This window comes from Coptis chinensis, chromosome 3 (assembly GCF_015680905.1).
Source record: "Coptis chinensis isolate HL-2020 chromosome 3, ASM1568090v1, whole genome shotgun sequence".
NCBI classification, from domain to species: Eukaryota; Viridiplantae; Streptophyta; class Magnoliopsida; order Ranunculales; family Ranunculaceae; genus Coptis; species Coptis chinensis.
The window spans coordinates 51,085,062-51,103,689 of NC_141458.1; the positions used below are offsets into that span (position 1 = coordinate 51,085,062).

At 36.0% G+C, this 18,628-nt stretch overlaps 1 protein-coding gene across 11 annotated transcripts in view; it reads right to left on the minus strand.

The window, feature by feature from the left end:
• The window catches only part of ABCC13 (multidrug resistance-associated protein 11), a 32,780-nt gene that overhangs the window by 11,393 nt on the left and 2,759 nt on the right, over positions 1-18,628 (minus strand). For 6 of the 11 annotated variants that reach the window (XR_015218643.1, XR_015218642.1, XR_015218641.1 and 3 more), the window contains 17 exons: positions 18,358-18,458; positions 16,923-16,992; positions 15,291-15,545; positions 12,785-12,869; positions 12,080-12,140; positions 10,938-11,040; positions 7,179-7,297; positions 5,922-6,019; positions 5,675-5,741; positions 2,961-3,078; positions 2,731-2,847; positions 2,564-2,644; positions 2,225-2,473; positions 1,241-1,342; positions 1,079-1,146; positions 818-949; positions 588-735 (listed from right to left, as the gene is read on the minus strand). Coding sequence is in view for 8 of the 11 variants with exons in the window: in XM_086602078.1 (XP_086458204.1) it covers positions 588-735; positions 818-949; positions 1,079-1,146; positions 1,241-1,342; positions 2,225-2,473; positions 2,564-2,644; positions 2,731-2,847; positions 2,961-3,078; positions 5,675-5,741; positions 5,922-6,019; positions 7,179-7,297; positions 10,938-11,040; positions 12,080-12,140; positions 12,785-12,869; positions 15,291-15,545; positions 16,923-16,992; positions 18,358-18,458 (1,974 nt within the window). In the remaining 3 variants the exon portion in view is untranslated. The remainder of the gene's footprint in view (positions 1-587; positions 736-817; positions 950-1,078; positions 1,147-1,240; positions 1,343-2,224; positions 2,474-2,563; positions 2,645-2,730; positions 2,848-2,960; positions 3,079-5,674; positions 5,742-5,921; positions 6,020-7,178; positions 7,298-10,937; positions 11,041-12,079; positions 12,141-12,784; positions 12,870-15,290; positions 15,546-16,922; positions 16,993-18,357; positions 18,459-18,628) is intronic. The other 5 variants (XM_086602079.1, XM_086602080.1, XM_086602081.1 and 2 more) reach the window with 5 other exon arrangements.

Sequence of the window (18,628 nt, forward strand, 5' to 3'; positions counted from 1 at the left end):
TGTAACATAGTAAAAAGGAGCATATCACAACATATCTAAGAGAAGAAGTCTATAACTTCTGCAAATATAAATGTTTCTTTTGTTTAGTGATTTTTGCTTTTTGTTTTTGTTATCTTATGTCGCCATATCTTATTCTTTGATTTTCTTGCCCAAAGGAAAAAATAAATGATTCCTAATATATTGGTCCTTCTAAGAACCAGTTACACTACCAGGCTGAGCTTCTAGATAGTTGCAGGAACAATGTATATCAAAAGGATCCTAGATCACATGCCAATATGCACATGGGGTTGGGCACCCAGATCTAACAGTAACCATCAGAGCGTTCATGAGTTACATGCCTACCCCCCCCCAAACAAAACAAAAAAAAAAAAAAAAAAAACCAATTTGATACTGTGTTTGAGGACCACTTACTCCCAACTTATAGAGAGGCAGGCACCGACAATGTAAGTAAAGGGATCATAGGTCACATACACAGTAGGCACACGCCTAACACAGGGAACATGTTTGTAATACTGTAGTACTTAAAACACCAAAAGTTTCTCCTACATTTTTACTCATAATCTTTACACAGCAATAGTGATGAAAACCTGAGGATTATGAGTACAGAGAATACGTGTCTGCTGGTTCATTAGAGGGCCTAGGATAGCCTTGTACAATATCATGCTAGCCACTTGTGCATCAACCGCGCTAAGCACATCATCAAGTAAGAAGAGATTGGCGCCACTATATACAGCCCTGAGAATTACCACACCTGATGGTAAGCCTTTGTAAAGTAAAATTATGACGTCAAAACCGATTAACAAGTTAGTAGACTTGCCTTGACAGAGCAAGACGTGCTTTTTGTCCACCTGATAAGTTAAGTCCCTTTTCTCCAATATAAGCTAGGTCACCACCAACCATAAGTGATATATCAAAATCAAGTTCACATGCATGTACCACTTCTGTGTATCTGCTCCAAGTACAGAAACAATAGCTCATGACAAAGAACATAAACATAAAACAGATACTGAACTGTTACGCAAAGATATACTAAACAGATATTAAACAGCTAATGGATCATCAAGTTCACAGATAAAACCTTTTTGCATCATAATTCTTGCCGAATAATATATTATCACGTATTGACCCCGATAGAATCCATGGAACCTACAGTTATTAATTGCAAACAGCATCATGAGATGTTTAACTCTGCCTTAAAAGCGAACAAATAGGAAATTCTGACTTAGCAAGATTGATAAACCTGCGGTACATATGCTACTGAACCTTGAGAATATATCGATCCTTGAATTAGCCGCATCTCACCTAGTATTGAGTTTAACAAGGATGACTTACCTGCACCAACCTGGCCATCAACATTAAAGTTAAGTGTGAATTAGTAGAGCATTTAATTTAAAGTGGAAAGAAAGAAAAAAGGAATTCAAAGTTTCCATATTTCATATTGCTAAATTTCTTATTTGGCTAAAAGGTTTCTATGCAAGGAGATTCAACTCCACAGCATGCTAGAACTCATTGCCCCCCTGCCATTAAAATTCAAAGTATATAAATAGTTCTCCAAAACAGATTATATGCCAACGATATAAATCATTACCTAAAACGAAAATTCTTTGGAATTTAATGTACTATACTCAACGTAAAGGAGCGTTCCCTTTTCAGTTTTGTGTTTTCCTATAAATAAAAACTGGCAGCTCTGGACATAAAATATTAGATTTTGGTGTCTGGTCAGCATCTTCATATGGCAAATTCACTTCAAGCTGTTGCAAGTTGTTAGAAAATATGCATATTTTGAAAATGTTTGATCCTTATTCTTCTGATGAATTTATCAAAGACTTCAATGATCACCATCACCTTCAACTTTCACAAAGGTGGAATAATTAAGAGAAAATGGCTAACTAGAATATCTCTCCTGAATCTTGTTATAATGTCTTTTTTTTTTTTCCAAGAATAAGCTAGGGTTAGGCAGACCCTCACCTGTATTAATGTCTTTTCCGTTTTGTTCTACTCTTTCTACTGGTTCTCTTTTAGTATGCTTCCCATCAAGTTTGAAGATAGCAAAGGGAAGGAAAACCATTCATGAGAAAACTTCAGTTCAAAGTTAACGTTCTATTGCAATCACGACTACCCCATTACGAATTTGACAACATATAATCATTTTAAAATAGACAACCAACCATCCATGAGCAATAGACATAAATGAGATATTGAAATTCATAGGTACTGCAATAACCTCTCCAATTACTGTGATGAGGAAACCCTTTGGTAGGTCAAGAGTTATGTGATGCAACACTGAGCTTTGTTCTTTAATGCTGGTCGACCAACTAGAAGATATATCTCTTGCTACAACAGCCATATGTTGGACAGATTCAGCTAGAAATTCAGAGACATAAGGAGATGATAGAGGGGCTGTATGTACTTCTTTGGAATCATGCTCAGAACAGGTGAGGAATGTGCTCAACCGTCTGGTGGATATAGTGGCCTGCATGTATTACAAGAAGAATTTAGCATTCCCTTCAAGAAAACAAGTAGTCCACAGGAAACATCCCAACAGCTGAAATAGGAGACTCACATCAATCAACCCATTGATGACCCACGGAAACGAATTCAGTGGAGAGATTAAGGTGTTGAACAAAGCAAGACATGTGAATACCTGTAAAAGCAATGATTGCGCGATCCATTATACTTCAGGCTAAATATATGTAGTAAGTGATTTATTACTTCGAAGTAAAAAGTCACCGTTGCAGCATTGAGTGTATGGCCTGTCAGTGTGAAGAGTCCAAATGTGAACAAAGAGAATAGAGTTGGTGTTGTTGCCCAAAAAAACACACACCAAGCATCCAAATATTTCCGAGTCTGAAACAGTTAGTAACCTCATTTGGATTATTGTTTTATCTTAAAGGCTGATATGAAATCAAGGATATCTTACAATTCGTGCAAACAATCTAGACACCAGAACAATTTCATACAGATAAGTACTTCACTTCCAAGGATCTTGTGTCCCTCAAGCGGTTGGCAAATAAAAGTTCCCAGCCATACATCTTCAAAGTACGGATATGGGTCAGAAGTTCTCCAGCTCTTCTTATCCTGTCCAGAATACAAGTATACAAGTAAGGAACTACAGAACTTTGACAACTGGCATATAGAATAAGAGATCTTTCAATGCTCAGATTGCAAAGTCAGGTATAAATCTGGCGATACAGGCAAAACAGAACGAGAAAAAAAATAAAAATAAATCGAAGTCGCGGAAAACTATCTTTACTGTTGAAAATATTGGCAATGTTTTTTTTTTTTTGTTGAAATCAATATGCATTTTACTTGTATCAGGCGTCCCATAAAACAATAAAAAAAATCTCATTGATATTTTCAATCCATAAATCAAGACAAGTCACAGTTTTCTAATTCAGCAGTATTATAGTCCCATAATGAATAGGTGCATCATTGCGTTTGAGAAAAAAATAATAATCAAAGACAGGATAAATCTCAATTTGTATACATATATATGATAGAATCAACCTGGTAAATCCTTTTGATGATTGAAAAGAAAATTCCCAGGTGCTATGCACATCGTAAGTATCTCTGACGCAATCTAGGATTCAAAACCATTATCTTATCCCCAAATAAATTTTAATGTTTTTTGAATTTGTAGAATTAGGTTTAATTGCTATTCTTGAGCTGATCTTTTCTAGGTTTATTTACTCTATCTTAAATTCTAGAAATACTCTTAACTAGAACTTGTCTCTAGAGTGATTTGGTTTCCATGTTGAGGCTATAATTAACCCCGCAGGTCTTTGAATCAGGGTCAATTTTGTTAGAGAGAAAAGCTTCTCTAATGAGTTTGTGATTTTAAATTAAATTGTCTTTGCGATAGAGAACAGCTAGTAGGGTGATCACAAGGGAGAAGTTGTCATCTCCTTGCTCAAAATTGTGCTGTGTTTCAAGTGTGGTTGTCAGCTTGTCGTTCACAAAAACTAGTTTGCACAGCACTGCATTCATATTTTTGCCACATGTGCATCAGCTTTGGTATCATAGCTCTGACTTCTGACCTTACCTGTGTTCGTTGTGGTCTCTCCCCAACTCTCTCCATCTTCATCCACCTTCCAATGCCGCAACTCGCCCACTCATACTCCTAACGAGGATCCAGTAGTTACACTCAGTCGATGCATTGTGGCCTCTTCAGATCTTCCAGATGATGAGTGTCAGCATTGTCACCAGATAGGAGACTGGTTCAATAGGTGTCATCTCCTTGGTTGGGATAAGCTTGAAAATATTATAGAAGATCAGTACTCTCAGCATCATCGGTCACACTACCAGAGCCAGCCACCTCAGCAAACACTCCCAGACTTCTTCAAAGTCAGACACTTGAATGGTTTCTCTAGTTTCAAAGATCCAGCATCTTATGGGTAGGCACTAAGGTTGCTTCTTTTGTTAGCACTACTTCCCCTTTCTCTGCCCCAGCTCATTTCTCTGTGCAGCTCCATCTATGGTCTGCACTATTTCCATTATGTTATGTTAACATCTACCCATTGGTTGCCTTCTCTCTGGCGTAGCTTCATCTGTCTGGTAGTCAATGTTGTTCATAGTGTGCTTCTCTGTCTTTCTTGAAACATCATTTCCGAAGTGGAGCTCGGCTAGAGGGGCGATATAGTGTTCTCACACAAAAGAAAGAAACAAAAGAGTGGACTTATCTTGCTTGTAATAACATTTTTTTGGTACTTGCCTAACTTACCGCATTTATTTTCTGCCTATATAAAGGTTCTGTAACGGCTTATCCTAAGTATGAAACTTGAGCCACCAAAATGTAACTTGCTCATCTTCTCTAATGAACAACCCTTCTTATCTTTCATCTGCTCTATTCTCTTTCTTGTTTTGTTTTTATACATAATGAATCAAACGATGTAATCAACCATGCTCTAAGCAAAACCATAGCAGCAAAGCTCGAGGAGTCCTGTATACTTCTTTCTACACCATTATGGAATGCAATTTAATGTCAAATTGGAACAACGGCCATCCCTTAGTAGCGATAGTAATCAATGCCACAAGCCCATGAGTCTGTGCATAATCCACTGCCACAACTCGAGCCTTGTATCAAGTCAAGAGTTATTTGGATTTTCTTTTATAGTGAAAATCCATTTACATCCTACTGCACGACGCCTAAGTGGAAGAGACACATACTCTAGTTTCCATTCTTTTTTTTCTTTTGTATCATTCAGATTTCCAAAATAAATGAATACCAATGCGATCGTCAAGATCAAATAAAGTAAGAAATAACATAAGGAAAAGAGTCGAAGACAGCAGTAACACTTTGACAACGCAGTGAAAAGTATGATAACAGTAAAATTGGGTACCACCAAGGCAGTGAAAGAGTGAGAAAACCTCTTTTTGTTTCCATAACATCAATTCATATCACCTCAATAAAGTGAAAACACTTCCGACGCCTAATCATGACCTAGAGTGCAACTTGACAATGCACAACATCTTGAGGTATCAATAAGAATTCAATTTTCATTTATATTGATGAAAATGCATTTTACTTTTTTATCATATTCCTCATCTATCAGTAAGAAACCAAATTTGAAAGATAATTATCAGAAACAACAGTGAGAAAAAAAAATGAATATTGATCTCTAATCTTTCATAGACTTTCCTTGTCTACAAGCTAACTTAAATTTTGTAAATATACCTTTCATCCTTTTGTGTCATCATTTCCTCTGTTGCTCTTGCAATCAATTTAGACAGCCATCTATTCACTGCATTTCAAATTCTCCAATATTTCAGATAGCATCTCTAATGACATTTCTATGAGAAAGGACATTCAGAGTCCAATTCAACAAATATATATATGTACTTAATAGACATTGCCAATTCAGATTGTATAAATTTCTTGAATTCATGCACGTATTATCATACTCATTAATTTACATTAATACCTGGTATTAGTATGACTGTTATTGTGATTCCAGAAACAAAAGCAAATTTGACTTGAGTGTACAAGAGATATAGTGCCACTCCAATTTGAAGAGGCAAACTGAGACACAGATAATAAGACAACGGTTAAGAGCATTATATGAAAAACTGCACTGATACTCATATAGACATTTTTTTAGCATAAGACAGTATTTTGTAATACTTCACTTAGATGACTAGAAGATTCAGTGAGGATCATATCTTTTATTATTCACAGGATGGGCAACTCCTTTTGCTGAAAGCACTTTTCAAAAAATTATTAACAAAGTGCCCCTTAAGTGAAGGAAAACCAAATTTGTTTTTATCGCTGATAATACACGTCCACAATAAATTGTTTCAATAGTTCCCAATGAAAAGGGATTGTTAAGGCCAACAAATATTATTTATGCATACATATTTTAGGTATTATATGCTTTGTTACAATATAAAACTAAGTTACATTGACACGGACACGTGTGTCCGTATCCGACACGGATACAGAGCGTCTAACATGGCAAAATTACAAAAACTAAGTGTATGAGAGTAAGTTACCCCTAATGAGCTCCCCTCTCTTGTCCCTCAACACGATTCTTTTTATACCCCCTCTCCTCTCCTCACAGCCGTCCACCTGTCTAGCCATCTAACGCCTCTCGGTCAGCCACGCATAGGGTTTCCGTACACATTTGCACTCCGCGGCACGATACTGTACACCCGACTCTACCGCTTGTATAACTTCGGGCTAACTATTTCTGGTTATCCTCTACTCCCCGACTCCAGTTATTGCGGCCTGCATCGGTCCACCGACCTTTGGCCTTGTTAGTCGCGGATCCTACCACTACACTAAGGTATATCACACACAATATGTGTCCGTGTGTATCCGACACGGACACGTGGATACATACATATGGCGTGTCCATGTAACATTGATATAAAACTATAACAAAACTGAAAGACTATGGATGACGTAGAGATACCGGGGAGACCATTGTATTGCAAACAAGTAACAGATTAGAAACTATGCCACTTGGGAAAAATAAAAAATATGACATTCTTGGATTATAAATCTCTACTGAATTGCCAAAACATTCGGTATTGTTAAATGAGTCTTGCCAAGATGATTCAAACAAAGTGGTTAGTATAGGATATTAACTTATTAACAACCAAAATTTATATATACAACACATTAATTTAATGAAAACATGTACATTCATTAGTAGATATGAATAAATGTGAGTATGTACCTCCACATGTCATGTAAGCTGTTGCACAAGTTAACGGTTCGCTCAGCATCTATGGACATGAATGTCTGAATTTCTCCTTCAGAAAAGTTTGAGCGGTCTGCCAGGCTAACACAGAGGCACTGCTCAGAAACGTGTACATAAGAAACTGTTGATAAGGAGGTATTGCAGTAAAATCACAATTAAAACAATAGTTATAGATACAGCAAATATAGAGCAGTTGTTACAGAAAGATTTGCATTGGTTAAACCAAAGTACTTCCTAAGTTGTAGATAAACTGAAATGTAAAGAAGCTGTCAGTAAATTCAGATAACTTCAATTAATCAAGAAAGCGCTGAAACTATTCAGTGAATTTTCAGTTGAATCATAATTCAAACGATATCCTTCAACATTTTATGAAACACAATTTAGTTTGATCTTTTTTTGGAATTAAGAAGAAGGGGATGACCGCAGACCTAATGGTATTCCTTCCAATTTTCATTTATAAATAGTTTCACTCGATTTGTGGGACATTTAACTTAAAAGGGATCTTATACTATTCATCTATTGAACAATGTCTGGATCGTGGGAGAATTCCTTGAGCAGACAAATTTATTCTATAATATTAACTTCTTAAGGCTTCAATATGTCACTGGGAAGCAGGTAATTTTATTGTCAGAGACCAAGGATGGTAGATAAGCTATTTGGGTGAGATAACATTATTTTGGCATGACATTCACTGGAATTTCGAATGTCAATAGTCACTACCTTATCAAAACATCAATTTACTTTCAGTTTATAGATTTATTTTATTTTATTTTTCTCCACACAAAAAGGGGTACTGCACCTATGACCTAACTCCTACAGACTTAACCTTAGATTAGGAAAAGAACTCTTGCATCAAGACAATTATTGACACAAACAACAGATCATTGATACATGAATCACTCCAATTACAAGCTAAACAATCAAAAAATCGATACTGAAGTACTTATAATGCTTCATCATAAACTCTTTTTATGACTCTTTGGATATTCTACAATATAAGCTTAACTAGATGAGTGATGACTTTGGAAAACAATGACACATAAAAAGGAATATGTTACTCATTCGGTAAAGTTTTAAGTCAAACAGTATATCTAGTGATCAACCATTTTTGTAAAAGAAAAACCTCCAACAAGAAGTCCGAGATAATGAACAGGCAGTCACCCTCCTTAAATTCCATCTTCCATGAAATTGTCTCTAAGTTGACTATCTCTCCAATTCACAAGAAGTAACACTCTTGGATAGGTAAGACTATAAGCCTAAAACAATCTTTGGTCAGGGAAGGCTGTACTATCAGGCTATCAGCTACACATTCTTTTAGCTTGATCTAGAAGTAGTACGAGTAACTTTGAGTTACCTCTAAAGGCCTTAATTTTTTGAGGTGTCTACGACTTATAACCAAAAGAAACTCCCCAACCGAGTACTTTAAATCAGTGTAGTCAAGGCGCGGTGAGGCGCACCTATAGTGCCTCGACTTGACAAGGTGCAGGTGCAAGCATAAGGCGTGTGCCTTCTGTGCCTTCTGTTGAGGCACGAGGTGCACAAGGCACGCGCCTTATTAACTTTTACAATTTTTCTTCTTTTTTGTACACTTTTTGCTATACGCACACATCCACACACGATCCAACAGTTGTATGGCACGAAAAATCATACAATTTGTATAGGTTTTATCTTGGAATACACTCTAAGCTTTGATTTTTACATAAAGATGGATTAAATGAAGTTCTATGGGTTTTAAAATTTTGAATCATATGTTCTATTTTGTGATGACCTCTCTTTGGCTCAACTCAATTGGTTCTCTTTTAGTTTATTAGAGTTGAGCTAGATTATTGTTTTTAGAGATACAATTTTCATTTTGTTAATTACTTGTTGCTTACGTCTTTTATTTTAATTGACTACTATTACTATGTACACGATTCATGATTTTTACGGGTGTTGCTCAATGGTTGACATGTTTACAGTCATACATAATGGATTTCAATGTTTAACTATGCAAATCAGTGATAATTCATGTCATATTTGATTTTGATTTTGATTTTATATTTATTTTTAATTACTGCACGCCTAACTTTAATAAGGGGCGCGCCACCATGCCTTGCGCCTAAGGCACTAAGAGAGTGTTGCGCCTGAATGCCTTGACTACACTGCTTTAACCCCCAGGCAAATATTAGTTTTTATTTTGTAAATTATCATCCCCGAATTGCCAGTAAAACACCATTGATGTTTTGAAACTTACAAGATGACATACGAGTTCTTTAGCTTCTCAGCCAGCCTCACTCTTGTGACAGAGAAAGTTTTGTAATAGGGCAAGCAAGCCAGCACTTTCCACTGCTAACTAATATACACGTTGGGCCCTTTTTTCTCCAAACAACTGGATATATTCAAAATTTTCTGTCTCTTGCTTAGTTCCTTAAGTTCTTCAAGCTAAGAATCATACCCAGTGGTGTCATGCTAATATGGTACACTTAAGGCACAACAGCACAGTGGTAAATATGACACTTGCCTTAGTTTCTGTGGTGCAAAATAATTAGTTTCGATTTTTGAACAAAATTTAATAACAGTTCTAGAAATCTAATTTTAAAACAAAACTTCAAAATCGAGACAAGTTAATAAGACCTAATCAGTTGGCTTAGAACGAAAGTTTTAAGGCATAAATCCTAAAACTTTAAAAATGTTGTAACCACATATCATCAAATCAACAATTTGAGCAACAGTAAAGATTCACAGGTTATCTGATACTTTGTTGAGATTATTAGTCCCAAGTCCCACACTCCCACATTAGGAGTTTAAATTTGAAGCCTAGCCAATTGGCTTTGAGTTGGATGCTCCTACTTTAAGATGTTATCAGAGCAGGCAATTTCAGCATTTGCTCGTTCTGCTCCGCATCACCCCCAAATATTAATTTCCACCTGTTAAGCTAAAGCCATCATCGTAGTTGGATTGTTTAGTCCAAAATTGGGAGTTTAAGACCCAGCGAACCAGTTTTGATTTGGATGCTCCAAAGTTGGTCATGACCAAATCTCAAAAATGATAAAAACCTAAAACAAACACACAAAAACTCATAAATCTCCTCAATTGCTTATCATCACCCTACACTTAGTTATCTTTTCCATTTCCATAATCATCTCAAAGACGAGCTTCTTCTACAAAATAGATTTCCCCATCTTCATAAAACCCTCCCAAAGACAGTTTAAAAGAAAGAAAGAAAGAAAGAGATAAAAGCCGTGGCGGTTATCTTTATATATATATATTTTTAAAAAAACACATACAACACGTGCGCTATAAGAAAACAGGCGACCATGCACAACGTCTCAAGGAAGTTAATCTGTGCGTCATATTTTATAGGCAAATGGCAATTTTCTGTTGCAACGACACATTACACGCATGACAAGACTGATCATACCGCTTTGTGCGTTTTCACTAATGCCAAAACATCAAATAGCAACCCCAATAACTATCACAAGCATCTGAACTTTCTTGCTAATTTGCTCCAAACTCATAAATTAGTCAACAGATGTCACCGATGTGAACTCCTAGAGGACACTTTCAAAAGTTGTCACAGAAGTGCCGAACAATATTTAATGAGCTAAAACTTCAGGTGCAGCTGCAAGTCCATAGGTCAGGACAGTGGCAAGCATGCAACTCAAAGGAAAACATAACTAAGTAATCCACCATCCACAACATAAATTGCATTAAATGTGCATATGTAGAAACTTACAAGGTAGGGGAAGAAATTACCTTCCGATAAATAACTGTCATAATACTGGCTCTTAGCTTTAACTTCAATTTGGAAAGATTAAAAGTGTACTGTGTATCCAAGAATGACCTGCGCCAATAAAGTCTGTAGTATTCAGAATATTGTACAAAACTCAACAGCATACACAATATCTGGAAGAAGATGCAAGTCCAGTGCACAAATTTTAAGAAAATTAATATAGCAACCGAAGAGAAGATGGGGTAAAAATCAATGATACATGCCAACTATCCTGTAGAAACATCATAATACCAACCCACCACAAACATTTTTAGCAAACACATCAAATATACGATCATAGGAATGCACACAATTTGAAGAAATGAGGCGAGACAATCTATATTTGGTGTCACGTGCGGCATTTAGACAACTGCATCTCCCAATCTCTTAAGTTGTTCATGACTACTTAAGTTGGGACTAGTAGTCACAACATGGAGCTCATTGTCCTTAAATGATCACCCAAATGAGAGGATTGTGATTGCTTAACTATTTCATTGGTAGTTTGCTATCCTTCCCTATTCAAGTATATAGGAAGGGTATTGCTATATCTGTGTCTATTAGCCTATTTATTTGTGTCGAGAACTTAACAATAGACTCCTTCAGGCAGGTTTGTACTAGCAAAGAAAACGGCTGCGCGTTAGCGCAACGTCATTCGGTTCGTCAGGCGCTCATTCCTTGCTTCTTGTAGCGTAGTCATGTTCTTGCATGCGCACTACAATATAGTAGTATACTCTTTCTTCTTTTTCTTCTTTTTTTTCCTTCTTTTTTCTCTTTATTTTTTCTTTTGAAAAAAAATCATTATTATAAAAATATAGTGAATACAGAGGTAGAGGACAAGTGTGCTACAAACTGCGCTGCAAGTCCCTTCTACAGAGAACACAATCCTCCTAAATACGTCTTCATTCGAACCAACGGTCTCGTTGCTATTCATTACCTTCTGCAATCCGTTAAGGAGTTTAGTGATATTTTCTTAATATTCCCAGACTTGGGTTATTTCTCGGAATCTTATTCCTAACTCTTGTTCATTTATGAGAAGTTCGAGTCCAATTCCAATGAAGAACTTTCTTCTTGCCACTAATAAAAATGAATCTTAGTAAATCAAGAGATGAGAGATTAGAGAAATTACTTAATGACAGACGAAAGGCCTAAGGAGAGGGTAAGAATATAGCCATCCAAATTCCCAGAACCTGAAAAAAAAAAGAAAAAAATCAACAACGTAACATTCTCTGTAGTCCACGGCTCATATTGAAGGCAGCATGCCATTATAAAACTAGTTCTGGTGAAAGCAACTAGGAAAATCAGCTTACATCACTTACATATGTGTGATAAAGTAAGAAGCACACTGATGAGAATTAAATTATCATTCTTCCCCGTTGAACCAGTGGTCACGCTCCCAGAAATGTTTCACTATTTATATATGATAAAGGATTACGGAGCTTTTTCTCTAATAAATTGCAAGGAGAAAGAGCACTGTGCAGACTTCAGACTGCAAGATACAGAGTATATACAAGTCCTCGGTACAAAGTGTCCATACCAAACAGAGCAAGTCCCCTACACACTGTTCTTGACCAAGTGTTCGGTCGTTATCTAGAAAGAAATTGGAGGTCTTGGAGTTTGGAAAACCAGGAAACATAATTTCCACAAGAAATCAAAAGACAAGATGCAATGAGGAACGACTGCCGCTGAGTTACGCATCTTTTTATTTTTGCTCAGAAAATAGAGGCAATTTTACCAGTTAGTCTAGCCTTAAGTTGTACTGAGTTACATGTCTAATATGCATTATATTTGAATAATTTTTCTACTGACAAAGCTAAGATTTAAGGAAATGTACCAATAACTATCACACCTCTTTGAAGAAACCAAATCAGTTTATTGAGAAGCATGGGTCCAACAAAACCAAAGCAATCATTAAATACCTACATATATTATAAGAAGATAAAAGTAGTGAGAATTACTGATTTAGAAAATTATAAAGAATCATCAATAAGTAGAGCATTACAGTGTTAAAGATGAACCCCCACAGCCTCAACAAAAAAGAATAAAGAAAGAGAGGAATTATTGTATGGTAGAATTCAAAATTTGAAAGATACAACTAGTGAAGGATTAAGATTTAAAGCAAAGCACCAGTGTTTTCTTTTACAAGAATAGAACCTTAGTAAGGCCCTACAACATCATAAAGAAAATGTTCTGATTTATTAAACTCAGATGTCAGTAACAATGTATTAACATTATATTATGGAGTCCAAGGGTATTCATCTACTTCCTTCCTTATCTCCTTTGGCGGCACATTGAAGAGTTGGATGCCCACTTCACATCTTATCCTAATAAAAGAACCTTCTTACTTCAATCACAGTGCTATGCAATGCTTGGTATAGGGCCAGTGGATTTGCCTTTTATATCTTTGTTCAATCTCCATGCAGTTTGATATCTAACTTCTTGCTTGGAGAAGGCCTCAAAACTACTCTTTGAAAAATGAATTACTTATATCCCAGATCTCAACACTCCCTGTCCAATATAGGATGCAAGTACCTGGCCCAACCATCACCCCTCACTGGTTAGGCGCAATTCCAGCCTTATCCCTAGACTATCGTTTTGTTCACCAAACTATCAGAAAGGCTTTGGATTCATTATATAGTCTCACACGAGCCAGTATATTAGTTTTCCTCTTGGCAAAATCATGATGGTTCTCTCTTTCACAACGTCGAGTTTAAGGGATTGTGTCAGCTTTATGGGTCCTGAGGGCATTCATTTGCTTTCATGCTTAATTTCCTTTGGAAATATATATTCAAGAGTAAGCCTCTCAATTCACATTTTATCCTACCAATAGAAACTTAGGTCTCCACACATCTTTTAGTTTCTCTCGTGGATGTGTATCCGATGACATCTAAGGTAACTTTTTCATAATTTTTCTATACTCCAATGATTATTTTGAGCATAATAATTACCTTTAACAATCTCTCCAGAATTTAAAGTATCACCCTACAAGTGTGAATATAAGTGGCTTAAGTTGGAAAGACTCGATGAAAAAAAAAAAAAAAAAAAGTAACATGTCAGACAACAACCATAATATCGAATAAGAACAGTTGAAGTAACTGAATGATATGGCCCAATTTCTATTTCTGCAAAAGGGCAATTAAAGTAAAGACCAGAGAAGAGTCTATGCCTACCAGACAAGGTTCGCGGTCATTCCTTGCTAGTTAACTAGGATGATAATCAGTCTAAAGGCACTTCATACCACCAAAAGGAATTCATCATCCCTTTTAGTGGCCTTTCCTATGATACCTAGATACTGCAGTTTACCCATTGCACCCATGCCAGCCGGGCAAGATACTGGTACTGGTACAGGATACGCTTCAGACACTGCTGAAACACTTATCCTCACATATCCTCAACTAGAGATGAATAATTTGAGATGAAAGGGGAGGGGGGAAGAAATTCACAAACAGAGATGGAACAGAAGAAATAGAGAAAGATGAACAGGAATTTTCACATACTTTGTTGCTATTCGGTAATCACACCACCAACTTACGTGCAAAATCACATTAAAAGCTATTTTTTTTCTTAAACATATATTATATATAATCCTGTATCAGTAACTGTGCCCTATACATTCAAAAACTATGTATCGTACCCCGTACTCATGTCAGCATGCACCCGTATCTGTGCATCATAGGGCCTTCCAGGTTATCCAAACGAGATCCATGCTTTTATGTGTGAGCTTCATCAAACAATATTACTGGAATGTTCTTTTTCTTTCCATCCTTGAATTTCTTCTTTTTGGCAGGTGGTGTTAGATTGTTTGACGCGCTCTTGCACTTTGTAAAAGCGAATGGGTTATAAGGGGTAAGCTTTGTGTAGGGAGAATGATCCTTTAAATGTTGCTTATAGTTTACCTCATTTGTAAAATGAGAATAAAATAAAACAAAAAATACAAGTTAAAAGTAGGGAAAATAAGAAATTGTCTACTTTGGTACTCTTTCAAATATAGGATTTTAATGAATAAATTGTGTCAGTCCCACCAAGTTCGTAAGAAGTAATGGAGAACTCCTGCTTGGTGTTTTTCAATAGTAGAATATCTCATGTCATTCCTAGCCCATCTAGTAGGATAGATTTCTATTTGCTTGCAATAGGCTCTACAATATTAGGGTTCTTTTGGGGTATTTACCACAACAACAGTGGCTATACCCAATCAAATAGACTCAACACATATTCCAAGTGTGTGTGTGTGGTGGTGGTGGTGGTGGTGGTGGGGAGGCGGGCGGGTAAGGGGCTACTTCATAAGAAAATTAATTAATATAAAACATATATAAAGCAAGATCCATCATGAAAAATTTTACCTTCAGTAAACCAAGAAAGAGATATGGCCATCCATATGCATAGCAAATTGCTTTAAGCAACGAAGGATGAGAGGGGTTTTTACTTTCTTCAGTCTCCCAACAGCTTAGCAATGTACTAAAGCAAGAAGATGGGTTCAACTCAATTGGTAGCTGAATTAAATCATCAAAGTCAAGCTGCTTTCTCGAACCACAATCCATTACTGGATTGACGAACTTGAAAGTGAGAATATGCCAGTAGCTAAGAGCATTTATGTTCTACAATGGGGAGGTGTTATAAGATAAGATACTATTTTCACAAGCTGAAATGCTGGAACAAAGACGAGAAACAAAAAAATAAAAATAGAAAAATAAGATGTTTCATTGCCAATATCCTAGCTCATCAATTAAATGAAAGAAGCAGAAGTGGATGATAGAAACATTCTGAACATTGACTTGCATACAGAAAGTTCATTGTAGATATATTTTCAGTCATTGCAGATTCTAGTTTTCTCATGGTACAGTTTCTAATGTTTTCACTTTTCCCTTCTCAAAAAGGTCCACCCACGTTTGAAGCTAAAAGGGCCTTTACTACTTTTAAGTGCTTGCTAATTATAAGTTTGTGTAAATCAGGTTTTCCTACTTACACTTTTGTCACTTATAACTAGCAAAATGTACCAAAATAAGGGTCTACCACTTAAGTAGCTGAAATACAAACACCCAAAAAAAAGTGGTCCACCACTTACAAGTTAGAATAAGTCGCAAACTACTTATAAGTACTAAAAACAATCAGCCCTTAAGATTGCCTCTTTTGGTCACCCTTGTTATGACGTATCCAGTACATCAATCATGTTATCAAGAACTTTCAGGGTCTCAAATGTAAGTCAGCACCAAACGACCGTGGTACATCCTATAGCGTAATAGGGCGTTCTCTGGCACAAAAGGTGCATGTACGCCACATCACCGATTTTAAAATTGTTGCTCAAATTACGTCACATGTAAGGGGGCGAGTTGGGATTCATATTCTCATATTGAGTATTTAAATGCTTCTCGTAACAATATATAGATCCTGGGTCGCTCCATTCATTGCCAATTGGTTTTGATTTAAATGCCAAAATCTGACATACGCATTAGCAACGAACCTTCTAATGTATATAGGATAATGGTGTTCATGGGTCAGCCGTAGCCACTTTGTTATTGGTTCTTTTCAGTTTCCTATTTTAGAAGAAAATCTGGGTTCAAGAAAACTACTTAGTAGTTGCCAATTTACGTTTCTTGGCTACCAAGAAGCCCTTTTTATAAATAAGGCTTGCAGCCTCTTTGTTATTAGGTCATTTTCAGTATGAGTTTATGAGTAGGAAAATGTTATTTTTATGTGTTGATTATTGTGTTCTCTGTGTGAGGTCTCGTTAAGCAATTGACAAATATTCCTTAAAAACTCGAGTTTTCAAGAAACGGAAGATCAATTACTTAACCAAGATCCTATAATACTTAGAAACCCTATATTTGGGTTATTTTAATGGTGTGTGCTAATTGATTGAAGCTTCCACCAATCAAATCACATCACCCTTCAGTCTTCCATCCTCTTGGAAAGTGAGGAACAATACAAGTCATTTCAAGAAGTAACAAATGAAAGATAATAGTGTAAAGGCATACAAGATCTCTATGACAAAGCTCCTCCAACTCTGCTTCACATTCGAGAAGTGGATCTTCCAAACCACATTTCCTACATGTAGAGGACATAATCCACAAACTCATATGAAATTAATGGTGGACAAAAAATGATCTTATATGCTGTATAAGTTATAGGCAAATGAATGCAAAGCAAAATGGAAGACACAACTATATAAAAAGGGGACATGAATAAATTCGACACAGTATTAAACATTTTCACAATAAATTTTGTAGATATGATGTCCCTACGATAGTAAACATTTTCACAAAAAATTAGACATCCAAAATTTCTAACCCATCAAATGAGAAAATATAAATTAACTAAAGAATAAAAATGTTAAGGGTGGTTTGAAATTTCATATTTGCTTTATTTTTGTCAAAATGTTTGATATAGTGAACTTAATGCAAATTTTCTAAGTGCACTCACAATCATGAGTTTGTTTACGTGTCAAATTTATATGTCCCTAGAACCCTTCCTATATAAATAGTTTAAACAAGTATCAGGCTTCTACAAATGCACAAGTATGAATTTAAACCTATGCTACATGGACACACCATATTTCTAAAATAATTTGTGTCGGATACGTATCGATGTGTCCGTGTCAGACGCACACTGACACATATTGTGTGTGATATTCCTCAGTTTTTGATATTTCGAAGTGTCAGACACTCCGTATCCGTGTCCAATACAGACACACTTGTATGTGTCAATGTAACTTAGATTTAAACTACCTTAAAGCACCGAAGTAAAGTAATGTGATAGATTTATGCTTGCCATGTCTGTGCATATATATACAAAAGAAAAATGATAATAAGATATGCTTTCGCATACGTCAAATTTCCATACATGTTGGTAGGGCGGTATACATAGGTAGAATGTCATAGAAAAGCTTCTTGTAGAAATCCTAAAATTTCACCTTTGAGCTCAGTGAGTCATTTCCGGTGCTCTATAGATGCTTTGCATGTGAATTGGGTCAGTCAAAAATGAATCGTTGAATTTTAAAATCATTTTCTAAACTCCAAATGCAGATATTTTGAATTTTACAAAAAGAAATATAATAAAACATTGCCAGGAGAGAACAATGCTCATGGCGGCTCTGTGGTAGAAAGACTTGCAATGTTCAATGAGAGCAAGAGCAGACAAACCAATGACATGGTCGATGTGAGCTCTGTTTACTTCCAGTGCTGGATCAGCCATTATTTGACAGCACACTGATGTGTCTGATTGGGTATCAGTGTTGGATCAGCCATTAATTGACCACACATGGTTACCAGTTGATTTATTGTTATTGTTCCGGACTAGTGGATTGGGGACTAACCTAGTGATGAAATTGATTTATAGCTTTAGTGTATTAAACAGAAAATGTTTAAAATTAGAGAATGGATTTCAATTAATTAAAATGTTGACAGGTGATACCTGCTTCTAGTTGATATTTGCATTACTCGTACAACATTAACATATACACCGAATACAACGTCCAACAAAATTGACGAACTCTCTTTACAGACGTCCATAACCTGCAAGGACTTCTAAAATAAATCCTCTGCTCTATAACTTGCATTATTAACATATAATTCAGTTTCAAGTATTTACATAACATATATCAGCTAAGATAAAAAAACAAACCATGAAAAAGAGAGTTTTCAGTAAAAAGGAAAACATACCATATGTACCAAAGAAAACCAAG